Source organism: Montipora capricornis, chromosome 8 (assembly GCF_036669925.1).
Source record: "Montipora capricornis isolate CH-2021 chromosome 8, ASM3666992v2, whole genome shotgun sequence".
NCBI classification, from domain to species: Eukaryota; Metazoa; Cnidaria; class Anthozoa; order Scleractinia; family Acroporidae; genus Montipora; species Montipora capricornis.
Window position 1 is genome coordinate 39,242,521 of NC_090890.1, and position 12,500 is coordinate 39,255,020.

The window sequence follows — 12,500 nt, forward strand, 5'->3', positions numbered from 1 at the left end:
CATTGGTTCCAAGAACGGGTGGAATTTATCACCCTGCCCCGCGCCTCTCGCAGCGTACGTTATGGTCGCGTGTTGAGTCGTCGATTACATCACTTGGTACATTAATATTGCAAGTTTTACATTAACTGTAAAGATACTCTCCTATATTTTTACGTTAACAAAAGAAGCCTCTTTCTTTCATTTGCGTTATCCCTGATTTCTATATTACCTAATCGCAAGCATTTCTTTAGGGTTTTAAACAAAATTAAAATGATATTCACCAGCATAAGTCGGTCCGTCCTGGGAAAAAAACTGTTGCGTTTGCCTTGAGTACACCGGGGGCCGCGTACCCAAGACCTCAGACAGGGTTTTTTTTCCAATACGTACTGACTGGTAGATAACCTATATCTACTCTACATGGTCAAATATCCTTACCATTATTAGGGTTTACGTTTTCTCGGTTTAAGGGGCTGCAAGGAATAGCAGCTTCTGCAAAAGGCAAATAAAGGCAAAAATTGGATTTGAGCAACGCTTGCCAGACTTTGCTTGCACAGACAACGCCCCTTTCAATTTGCAAAGCCTACGCACACATACCTCTATACTCAGTCTGACGCCGTCTGCTTCTGCGCCAGACTAAGACCATTAGCAGTATAATGAGCAACGCAACGAATCCTCCAACAACGGATATTTCAATTTTAAAGCTTGAGACTGGCGCTAAAACAACACAATCGAATGACAGTTAGTGCCCCTCGTAAAGGTGATGGGGTAGTGTTTTACATTAGCTTAAGATAAAAAACCTATAGTTGGTATTGCAAAACAAATTGAATCAAATCAAGTTTTAATGAGAGGGGAGGGGTGAGGTGGAACTCTCACTACTAAGCCAACTCCAGGAGTCGAACTTGATCAAAAACCATTCTGGATGCTATACCACTGAGCTTTAAGATACTCGTGGGAACCAGGCCTTTAAAATGGTCGGGTATAGGCGTCAATTGTCGCGCAACACTGCCGCCGGTATAACACCCATAAGTTAAGAAGAGATGCATTTTCTTCGATGATGGCAGTGCAGCCCAGACGCTTGCCTTGAGATCCGGGGATCCCGGGTTCAACACTCGTTCTGACCACTCGTTGAATTTGTTCCTCGTAGTCCCAAGGTAGTCCCTAGTTCAACATCTCGGCCGTACTTGTAAATAGCCAACCGGTTTGCCTCCGGTCAGTTGGGTTTCTCAACAGTTTTTGTTGGTTTTGTTGTAGTGTTCTGTCGTTTCGTTGATTGTGTTTCATTGGCCCTGAAAAGCCCCTATGGGAAGTGGTCAATTAAGTATGTATTGCATTATATGTATCGCGGTACTTGGGAAAAAATGCCCCGTTGCTTTTTACACAATCGTTACATTTCTCAGATACGTTTGAAATTTTACGGATGACAGCCCAAGGAACGGGACAAAATGAATATCGTTTACTTGGCATACACATAACGCAAACTCTTTGATAACCACAAGCCGTCGCTTGACGCGAGGTTCGAATGCTGTTAGGAACAGTCGGGTTTTTCTCTCATAATAACACCGAGTCCATGAAACGGTGTTAATGCCACAATCCAAGATTTCAGTCCTGGCAATCCTCTCTGAGGAATATTGGCCCTCGGTCGTTTTTGCGCGACCTCGCTGCGCTCGGTCTGCACTGCCACGACCGCGGGCCAATATTCCCCAGTACGGCCCCCGCGCTTGGTTAGTAAGAGATTGGTCATCAACAATAAAAATGTCTCTTTAGCCCGATCGATAGTACCTTGGCTCACCGCAAAAAAGGACATTATATGTTTGTTTGTTTTTCGGAATGCAAGTTCTTTCATAACGTGTTCTATTTACACTGCCTTTTACGTGGGATGACATAGGCAGACCAAGTTAAAAGGTCGAGCTCCTTCTTCGTTTTTTTTTTTTTCTGTCTTTATCGTAGACCGGACTATAGAGAAAAACATCACCCTTAATAGTGGTCTGTTGCATGTAGCTGAAAAAACAGAAAAGTTTGATAAATCTAAATAAATAAATGAATAAAATTATTGGACGGCCCTCACCTTTTGTTCCTACAAGCTCGGGAATAAATGTTGGTAAAGCTGTAAATGAAATCACACTAAAATTAAAAACGTTTCTGTCCTCATATGATATAGAATCCATTTTAATTGAGAGCAGTAACGCTAAAACTCAATAGAAAATAGTCGCACATGAAAGTGAGAAATTTCGAGGCAATTGAAAGGTATAGACTATGTTACAGAGACTAACACACACCCATCCGAAAAATTGGTTTTTCCCTGAGCGGGACTCGAACCCACGTCTCCCTGATTACTAGTCGGGCATGCTAAGCCACTACACCATCAAGGCCATCAAGCTGACAACGCAGAAGATTAATGAGGCGACTTAGCAGCGTGGGGATCCCTAGGGCCCAACTTTTCTTCCCTTGAGTACATATCCTTGCCTCTATACCTCCAGACAGGGCTTAGAACACATGAAAGTGAGAAATTTCGAGGCAAATGAAAGGTATAGAATATGTTACAGAGACAAACACATACCGTGCATTTTACCTTTTCGACAGGGAGACGTGGGTTCGAGTCCCGCTCAGGGCAAAAACCTATTTTTCGGATGGGTGTGTCGAAAGGTAAAATGCACGGTATGCGTTTGTCTCTGTAACAAAATAGTCGCAGTGAAAAAAATAACCAATCATAAGACAAATACGAAACATGCAACTGACTCAAAGCGCTGGAAAAGGTGTACGAGCAAGTACAAAAAAAATGGTGTCACGTCAAGAATGAATTAGATGAGAATGTTCTTATGGTTTGGGTGGGCTCCCCAACACTGTCACAAATGATTATATTTTAGAATACCCGTCCCCGCAAACCCTGAAAAAAAAACATGGCAGAAGCAGTCACGCGTGACATGGCTTCTCCTGAATGGTTAAAGTGGCGGCCCTTAGTTTGTTTTCACGTGTCCAGGGTATGTAAAAATAAGTCAATTTCTTACTGTGCTGGGTCAAGACCGTAAATTGATAAGAGGAACACGCTTATCTAATTCACTCTTGGCCTCGTTTGATTCTGATTGGCTGAGAATATGGCGTGAGAATAATTCATACCTATTTGAAAGGGTTTTCAAAATAATGAAGAATGGTCTTTTCCGGTTTGAAATATCTTTCTCGTTTCAGAGATATTTGAGTTTTTGTGTTATGCAAATTAGCAAATTAATCAGTGGTTCCACTGGAAGATGGAGCACAAAATCATCGAGAATATCTCTGAAAATATTACAGAGATATTATTCAAACTTGGAACGAGTAATAACTTTTAAAAAAGGTTCAAGACGGTGCAGAGTATGATGTAACCATGGCAACACTTTTGGCTCCAGTTCCTTTTGGTTGCAAATGAAATATTTCAATTTCCCCTTAAATGAGGCATGACAGGCAGTCCTGTTGCCGTAGGTCTCTTAAGCAACTCATTGAGTGTGAATGATGTTTGGTTAGGACAAAAAGTAGGAACATCAGTACCGCACAAACTTGATCTGGAAGCAAAACTGTTGCTATGGCAACTGCACGATAAGCATCATTTTATTCGCTGACTGATGTACATTACTGCTGCTAAGTTTGAAGAGAACGTCTTTTAATTAATATTACTGAGGATGTTCTACATTTTGTGATTTGTTTTGTTTGTATAGTATCTCTCAAGTTTTTACAAAAAACCTTTAATATCTCCGGAACGATGGGGGATATTTCAAAAATGAAAACACCATGTTTATTTTCTTTAAAACTCTTTGAAACAAGCGTTCGTTATTTTTTATTTCACAAGCACTTTCAGACAATTCGCAAGCGAAGTAAAAAACCAACACAATTGCCAAATTTCATTCGAAACTCAAGTAAAAAATTCTCTGTCGTATACAAGGTAGATTTGAATGGAAAAATAAAAAAATTCGGAAATACTTTTTCAAGAGAAGAAACTGGAAATACGAAGTTCACCATATTCAAACAAATTACCATTGACAGAGGTCATGGTCATTTTACTGAAATCAACAGCTTTTAGTGGCAAAACGGGTAGACGCGTTTCTGACAAGGGCTAGATAAGACTCCCCTAAATAAATTTTCGAGTGGAAACCATAAGCTAGGATTATTTGTATAGACTGTATTCATAAATGGCGGCTAAGTAATTATTCTTTTGTCTTTATGCTAATTATCCTCATATCATTAGCGTCGTTACAAGGAACAAAATTCAAAAGAACCTTTGCTCTAAAGTGAGGCTGGTAAAGACGATTAGTACAAAGACAAAAGAATAATTTCTTTGCCGCCATTTATGAATACGGTCCAGGTGATCTGGTGACGTAACTTGGAGGACTGGGGAGAAAAATTTTAACGCCGTATCCCACAACCGCGCGCGACCTTATTTTCGATTTCAACATGACAGTAGCGAGGTTAGATCTCGTCGGGTCTACTTGAATGTTCATTCAGTAACAGGAAATGTGGTAGACACGGAATGATATGTTGAGTTTTGGCGATGGAAATACTGCAGGGAATTTGGAAACAGCACCTAAGGCCACGCGCGCTTGTGGGATTCGGCGTTGATTTTTTTCTTCCAAGACCTCCAAATCACGTGACCAGATCACCTGGGTCTATGGTGGCGATTGCCTCATAAAGACATATGATAACTTGATTGAAAAGGGAGCTTAAGCATATAAAGCCTTTTTGAGCCACAAAGGACAACCGGAAGTGGGATGTTATTCTTTTATACCACATACACCTTATTCCAAAATGGCCGCCATTTAAATATTCTTTCGTTTTTATTCAAATTAGCCCTTGATGCCTCGTTCTTAAGCTTAAAATTCAAAAGAATATTTTATCTTGCACGAGGCAACAAGGGCAAATTTGTATGCACATAAATCAGCGGCCATTTTGGAATAAGGTGTATTGCAAAACAGCAATTGAATAATTATGTACAAGACAACCTCACTGAACCCGCTAAATTGACATAATTATTACAAAATCGCCCACCTTTGAAATAAGGTTACATGCCATATTGCTTCGTATTTTTCCTCTCTTAGAGACGATTAGTTTAACAGTCTTTTTACCGGTTTTCGTTCATGGTTCAAAAACGACTGGTGCACGCCTTAAGGGGGCTATGTCAAGCAAAATGATGTAATTTCATGACACCCAAAATAACCAAAAAGTAAGATGAAACATTGTAATAACCACTTAAAACTGTTGAACAACATAAAAGAAATTCAGCAAAAGGAAAGAGAAGCATGGATGTACACAAATGGACAAGCTTAAAACGGCTTGCATTTGGGTATTCTTGAAAAAAGTCAGCCCGGCGTTTGTCAAGTTTATGGTAAGATGCCCGTATAAAGGCCGTTTTTTTTCTCAGAATCATCTTGTTTGTGATGTAACGATAATTTCATCACTGAGTAAAGATCCCCCCTAAAATAACGTGACATAGCCCCTTTAACAATTCTACTGAAGTCTACAAGGTTACATAGCCGATATACGCAATTTAGTACGAATTTGGGAGCCAATATTCCACCTCAAATAAGCTCAAATCAAATTACATGCTGGTCTTGATGAGAGAGGAACACTAGAATAAAATAACTTCTCAGATCTGGGTAGATAACCAACAAAGTCAGCCCGCTCTCGCGTGGCTTCTTTGATCCTTAGCTACAATGACGGATGATAACCTTATCTAAACAAAACCTCATACTTATTGGACAGGCCGAATAGAGTTGGATTCTGCCGCTGTAATCCTTTGAAAATGGATACGGAATAACCTACAAAAACAACAGATTTTAAACTTTACCGATTCTATGCAGTGTTTAAGACGAAATCCGATAGAAAATCGAGCAATTTCAGTTTTTAGTGGACAAAAATCTTTTACCAGAGTAATTTTAAGTATTTTACAGTCCTTTTTACATTTCCTGAAAGCTAAAGATATAAATATTTGCCTGAAATAACACCGAAAACAATTTCCCATGGGAACGAGAAAAATTATATTGCAACGTTCAGAGAAATTGTGCAAACACAGGTAAAATTTCATCCTCAGTTTCATTCCACCAGTACTTTCAAGTGTTTCTTACGAAGTTCAACGGTTGTTTTTGACGTTTGGTGTTGCTAGAAATGATTTTTTTTGAGAAGATATTTAAAACAGTCGTACAGAAGTTTGCAATACGATGTTTATAATCTTGGTACAAGGATTTTGTCCACTTGTTACTCGAACTTCTGGTGGATTCCGTCTTAACATGGCTAACCAATTCAGCTTTTCACATATGGCCGCATGCAGATTCTTGGTTTTGGATGTTTCGAGAAATATATATTGGTTGCCACAGCTACCTGAATGCTTGGTCTGAATATGTCCAAAGAAACTATCAACTTAACAATTGTTATTACCCTCTTACCGATACGCCCATTTAATTTTACCATATTTGGCCAAGCGAACGCGAAAAAAAAAGAGACGGTAATACACTGTAGTCTCCCGGTTTGACAGGTTTAGAACAGAGCAAATACGGACGGAAAGGGAGTTTTTCAATGAAAATTGTTTTCAACACGATGCAAAGTCTGAGAATTTAGCTTGTCATCGCTTGTCACTAGCCATTTCTTTTATCCAATCAAATAAAAGACATTTGGCTCGCTTTTTGAGCTGTTTACATCGTTCGCAAGCGCCCTAAAGCCGCTGTTACGCTTTGTGCAACGGCGCTGCGAAACACGTTTTAGGAGGCATTGCACCATGTAACATGGTCGCTTTCGTAAAACTCTCCTGAACTTCCGTTGCGAGACAAGTTTCACGAAAAGTAGAACCGCTTTCTACTTCTGCAACGGTCGAAGCAATCGCAGTAATGATAAAAATAGGCGTTTCACCATGACGTTAAACTGGTCTCGCTCGGTCTTGTTACACCACGCTGCGTAATCCAATCAAAAAACAGCTAAGGCCATGTAAACAACATTTCGAGACCAGTTTCAACATTCCCGCACAGTTTCGACCTTTTATGTTACACGGTGCAAATTAACGCCTCCTGAAACTTGTCTTACAGCGCCGTTGCACATAAGTTTCATCTGAAAGTTTCAACGTGTAACAGCGGTTTAAAGGATAGATGATGCATTTTTTTTAAAACACTCTAACCAAATAAAATTGAAGCAAAATAACACCTTTTGTGCTGAGGAATAATAAATCTCCTACTCGATGGCTTAACATATAATACTCGTGGACATTTTGCTCAATATCCCCGCTTATTATGTGTTAAGCCATCGAAGAAATAGAGGATATTTCATGGTCGCGAGGGAAATACGAATTTTAACTTTGAGTGCTGATAGTATCTCTCACGAGTGCGCGCAGCGGATGAGTGCGAGATACTGTCAGCGCGAGATGCTAACATTTGTATTCCCATGCGTAGATACTGATGAAATATCCAACTTAAAAACAACTTGTTTTAATTATTTTCGAAATGGTGAAAAAGTGATCATCAACCGCTGAAACACGCAGATTGTGTAACATGAAACAAGATATGAAAGTTATGAAAAACAAATCATGAAAATGTTAAATTGAGTCATAAAAATGTTAATGTTGAAGACAAAAATTATATTACAGCACAAAAGTATCTTACGAGGAAGGGAAAGCTCGTTTTTTATTGGCTAATCGTGCAAGTTACCATGACGACACCTGTATCCTCACATGCGAAAGATGAAATTAATATCTTCACTGAGCACGGTAAAGATATCGAATCTTGTTAGAAAAAGGAAAATCCTAGTACTTCATCAGTATGCATATAATAATCATAATCATAATCATAATCATAATCATAATACTACTACTACTACTACTAATAATAATAATAATAATAATAATAATAATAACGTTGCGAAAAAAGTTGCAGGACAGATGATACACTACGCAATGCTTGAAATTCCTTGCAATGTTGTGTAAAACTCAATTTTAACTTCGGCAAAGGTTTCTGCAACTTGTCCTTGCCTTTTTGGCCATTGCAAGGTATGTTGTTGGGCAAAGTTCGTGCAACTTTTCTCGCCGAGTTTGTACAGAGCGATTTTCAATTGAGTGTAAAACAAATACCAAAGTAATTACTTCGACCAATCACAGAAGGTGTAAACAGTGCACTGAACCAACCCAAATTCGTAGCAATTCCGTGTAACTTGCTAAAAGCGCGGGAATAATCGAGGGTGCAAGTGGCGATTCAGTTGTTTTGCTTTTTCTTCTAATTGGTTGATAAACTGGGGCGAGATTTTATAACCAATCACTAAGCGCAGCAATTGCAATCGCGTAATGACTTGCGACGGTCATTTGAAAACTGCTATAACTAAGGTCGTGTTCTATTGGGATCAACCGTTTTTAGCTGGTTGGGTTTTTTAGTGTTCTATTTGGAAAAAAAACGTTTTCGGTTGGTTTGGTTGATCAACTTTTTCAACCGGCATCAAACAAGGTTGAAACGGTTGAAAAAGCATTGGCAGCGACCGCTGTCGTTTACGCGGGCCATTTAAAGTCGGCCGCGGGCTCCAGCCGTGTTGCTTTCCCGAACTTGTAAACGCTGAGAAGTATGGTAATACCTATTCCCAGGAGTTACCGCGTTTCAACCAAAAACGGTTGGAAAAGTGTTCTATTGGGAAACCTCAACCACTTCAACCTAAACTGGTTGCGGTTGAAACGGTTGATCCCAATAGAACACGACCTTAATCATATCCAGGAAATGGTAGGCTTCGGCTTATACCATCTTGGCAGAAGAGACAATGATGTTGATAATTATCTTCATTATTATAACTGAATAGTGCAATACGTACCGCTACAAGCAGGATATCTGGTGCACTATATGGCGATGGCAGAGGAGTATGTTTTAGTACAAAATAGGTCAAGTTCTGCAATAATGAAAAGTTAGAATAACATGTTATTAGTATTAACAAATTAAAGGTAGCGTTAATCCTTAAACAAATAGCTCTTTTCATTTTTGATTCTCTTGATCTATTAAGTTGAAAACGTCACTTTAAAATATAATTTTGAGGTATTCTAAGCATTTCATGATTATTCCATCTTGTTTATAGTATACAATATGGGCAAAGTGTCCTAACATTGGATTGGTACGGACGGATTTGAAGTAAAGAGTGAGCCTGAAAGATTCACTGTAGTTTGCCCACGTTGACGTCAAAACCTTAAATTTGGGCATTTCACGTAGTAGTTTTGACGAATACGGGAGGGAACGGGAGAGATTTGTTCAAAATTGCGTGCCGCACGTGCGTCACGATCATTTTGGTTCTTTCAACCAATAATATTACTGCTTTTTGGCGCTATCGTAAAGTAATTAGCGAATTTCTTTGGTTTTGCATTATTTCACTCAGTGATTGGTTCAAAGTTCTCGCGCCATTTTGTCAATCAATCAGAAGTGAAACCAAAACCAATCGTGGCTCGCGCGTGCACATTTTCCCGCGCTTTGTGTCGGCTACGTGTAATTACTTCGAGTTTTGATTGGTTTACTGGATTGTCTCCGTCCTTTTTGATTGGCAAAAGTAATTACTTTGGTTTTGGTTTTACGACACTCGATTGAAACTCGCTCTATTTTTGTACTTTATGCAGAAGCATAATTATTTCCATATACACTATATTGCTTTCTGGAGTTGGAAGCGGGAGCTCCGCCTTTAGGCTTGGCTAAATCTATATATTACATAGTTACAGTGTTGGTTAATGAGAGAAATGAAGTGAGAAAAGAGGCAACTATATGTAAGAGCCAGCGCTCAAACGGGTTATATAATTATCTCATTGTCTGTTGCCGGTAGCAACTTGGAAATTTCCAGGGTCTTCAAGGCACTTCTCTTTCCCCTCTCCTCTTAGTCCCAGGTGGGTTGGAACAACATCTTAGGGCTACCCCTTCACCAAGGCAACTGAAAAAGGTACTGCGTTCATAGAGTCAGGTTTTGGATCGAGCGACCCCGAAGTAGCTAACAACTTTACCAGCCCAATCGATGTAATTATTACAAAATCTCCCACCTTTGAAATAAGCATACATTCCATATGGCTTGACTCTTCAATGTCGGTTACGAATTTGTACAGAAGCGAATAATGAGTGTAGGGTTTCTCTTAAATAGAAAAAAAATCAAATATTATTGTCAAGGCGGACAATGAACTATCCGAAGGGGCCTAGTTAACTACATGCGTACAAAGGGGATCGCAAGATTGAACACTTAAATCAAATTTCAGTTTAATTTAGTTCTTCGCCGAAAATCGGACTGAAGGGGTCTTTCTGCAGGTACCGGAAAGCATTGTGTTTTTGGTCACTTGGGATGAGTCTTTATTTGGAGTTGTTTTGTTTTCTGTCTTTGATTGTTTTGTCTTAAGTATTTTCTGCTCCGGTACCGGCAGAAGCTGCCGACTGAAAGAACAAGAGTATTCATTGTTGAAGTGCTGCCCTGGTTCATGTACGAAAGTTTACTGTTAAAACTCGCCATGGAAGTAAATGAACTGAAAGTTACCGTTTGATTACTAAGTTAGTTCAATTTGACTGTATTTGGTTATTTCCTTTGATTTTGATTTGTTTCGCCTAGGATTCTTCACTACGTGCATTCGTTTGTATCGACGTTTAACTATCACGGGCGTTTACTATTTCGTTTCTTTTGTAGTTTATTTATTGATTATTTGATCTTAGTACAATTATATAGGTGATTATTGAGAATTCTCGGCGCAGATTGATTGCACTTGAGGGCATTTTTACGCGATAATCACCTACGCGGTTTTTCAAAATGGCCGCAAGCCGAGGTGACAGACGAAGAAATTAATTGCTTAGAAGAAAAGGAAATTTATTGCCCTGAGGAAATAAATGGGTTTATACTGAATGTGACATGCTTAGTTAGTTATTTCCCATGTTGCAGTTTGGGCATTCCTGTCATCCGGGATTTTCCCTAAATCATTCACCATTTGTGCAAGCTAGGCGGAGGCTGATTTAACAGAGTCAAATCAATTTTTCCTCCCCACCCTCCCTATTTTTACTTTCTTGTGGATGATGTGTGTCCCCTCGCCTTTGCTGGGATCATGTCTTCTATATTTGGGTATTTCCTAGGTTACCATGCTGATTTTCAATAAACGGCCTAGCCCATCAGAGCTTGGCCAAAATATCCCAAATAAATGTGGTATTATTTGTGTCCCAGCAAACGGAGCTCGCCCAGAGCAATGCCTTGCCAACAATATAGATCAGACTGCATGGAGCACGAAGCATAAATGCATATTTATCAAAAAATCACCTATGTAATCATACCAAAACAGTTATTCACCACGCCTTCGGCGAATAATTGTTAAATAGTATATACTGAGTACAATGTAGTTTAGTGTAGTGTAGTTTGTAGAGAGGTTGCATAGCTTTAATTTTCTTCAAACAACATTTATTTTCGATTCGTTTCTAGTACCTTCAAATTTGTCAAAAACAGGCTTCCAAGAGACATTGTAGTGGTGTTCCTTAGGTGAATATTTCTTACAGGCAACGTTCTCAATTGTCCTTGGCATTGCAGGAGGATAGTGGGTTCCTGGAAAACCTTGGCAGTCTGAATGAAACAAAAAGGACAGCATAAATTTTAGAGGCAACAGGAAAGGGAAAATAAATTACAGTGAACAAAATATCTTGCTGAAATCTGCTGCAACCATTCACAACCAATTAATTTCAAAATCACCCCAACAATCCCAATAGACCATTTTCGAATTCTCACGGCTGGACTGGATCTAGCATGAAATGGAGGCTACTGCGGGCAAATATTTTTCAAATGCAAATTCTTTTGCCTGCATTAGCCTCCATTTCATGCTAGATCCAGTCCAGCTGTGAGAATACTAAACAGGCCTATTATACATTTACGGTGTTTTCGCGGATTAACCCTATTCCCAGGGCCCGCGGAGTACCTTTGAAATCCTATATTTTGCGCTAATAGGCCATTTCCGAGTTCATATCTGCCTCCTCTTCAAAGCGAGTCTAAGTGCGAAGTTTTTGTGATGGTAATTAGCTCTACTTTACATATGAATGAAACCTAATTTACATAACAAAAACTTCGCACTTAGACTCGCCTTGAAGAGGAGGTAGACATGAACTCGGAAATAGCCTATAATGATCGAATAATGAAATAAAAAGAGAGATGATGCATGATCGAAAACACGAAAATTGAGCGGTGACCTCGTTAAAACAGTAGTAGTTGTCTACTTACTTGTGCTTGCATTTTCATATGCACTTCTCATCACTCTGGCTATTACCGGGACATGACCCCTTCGTTGTTTCCATTGAACTATTTCAGGATAACAACAAGAAGAAAAAAACATGCATAAGGAAAGGGGTTATTGCGATTTTCGTTTTGGCCGTTTTAAAATCGTTACTCCCATTTCTCGAAGTAGCCTCCTGACAAAAACACGAGTTCGTATGCTCAACGTATTACCAATTGGTAGTTCGCTTATGGTTTTAAAAAAATTGGTTTTGCCTGCGGTTTTCGGTTTTGCTCAAATGTACATCGGTTTTGCGGTTTTGAGAATTTTTTTTTTGCGGTTTTGC

At 39.3% G+C, this 12,500-nt stretch overlaps 1 protein-coding gene across 2 annotated transcripts in view; it reads right to left on the reverse strand.

The window, feature by feature from the left end:
* LOC138014592 (uncharacterized) overlaps window positions 1–12,500 on the reverse strand; it is a 23,456-nt gene that overhangs the window by 3,967 nt on the left and 6,989 nt on the right. Inside the window, exons 3-10 of one of the 2 annotated variants that reach the window (XM_068861715.1) lie at window positions 12,163–12,240; window positions 11,380–11,514; window positions 9,971–10,059; window positions 8,773–8,847; window positions 5,693–5,759; window positions 2,045–2,083; window positions 574–693; window positions 415–468 (exon numbers count right to left, since the gene is read on the reverse strand). In XM_068861715.1, the coding sequence (XP_068717816.1) occupies window positions 415–468; window positions 574–693; window positions 2,045–2,083; window positions 5,693–5,759; window positions 8,773–8,847; window positions 9,971–10,059; window positions 11,380–11,514; window positions 12,163–12,240 (657 nt within the window). The remainder of the gene's footprint in view (window positions 1–414; window positions 469–573; window positions 694–2,044; window positions 2,084–5,692; window positions 5,760–8,772; window positions 8,848–9,970; window positions 10,060–11,379; window positions 11,515–12,162; window positions 12,241–12,500) is intronic. The other variant, XM_068861716.1, reaches the window with a different exon arrangement.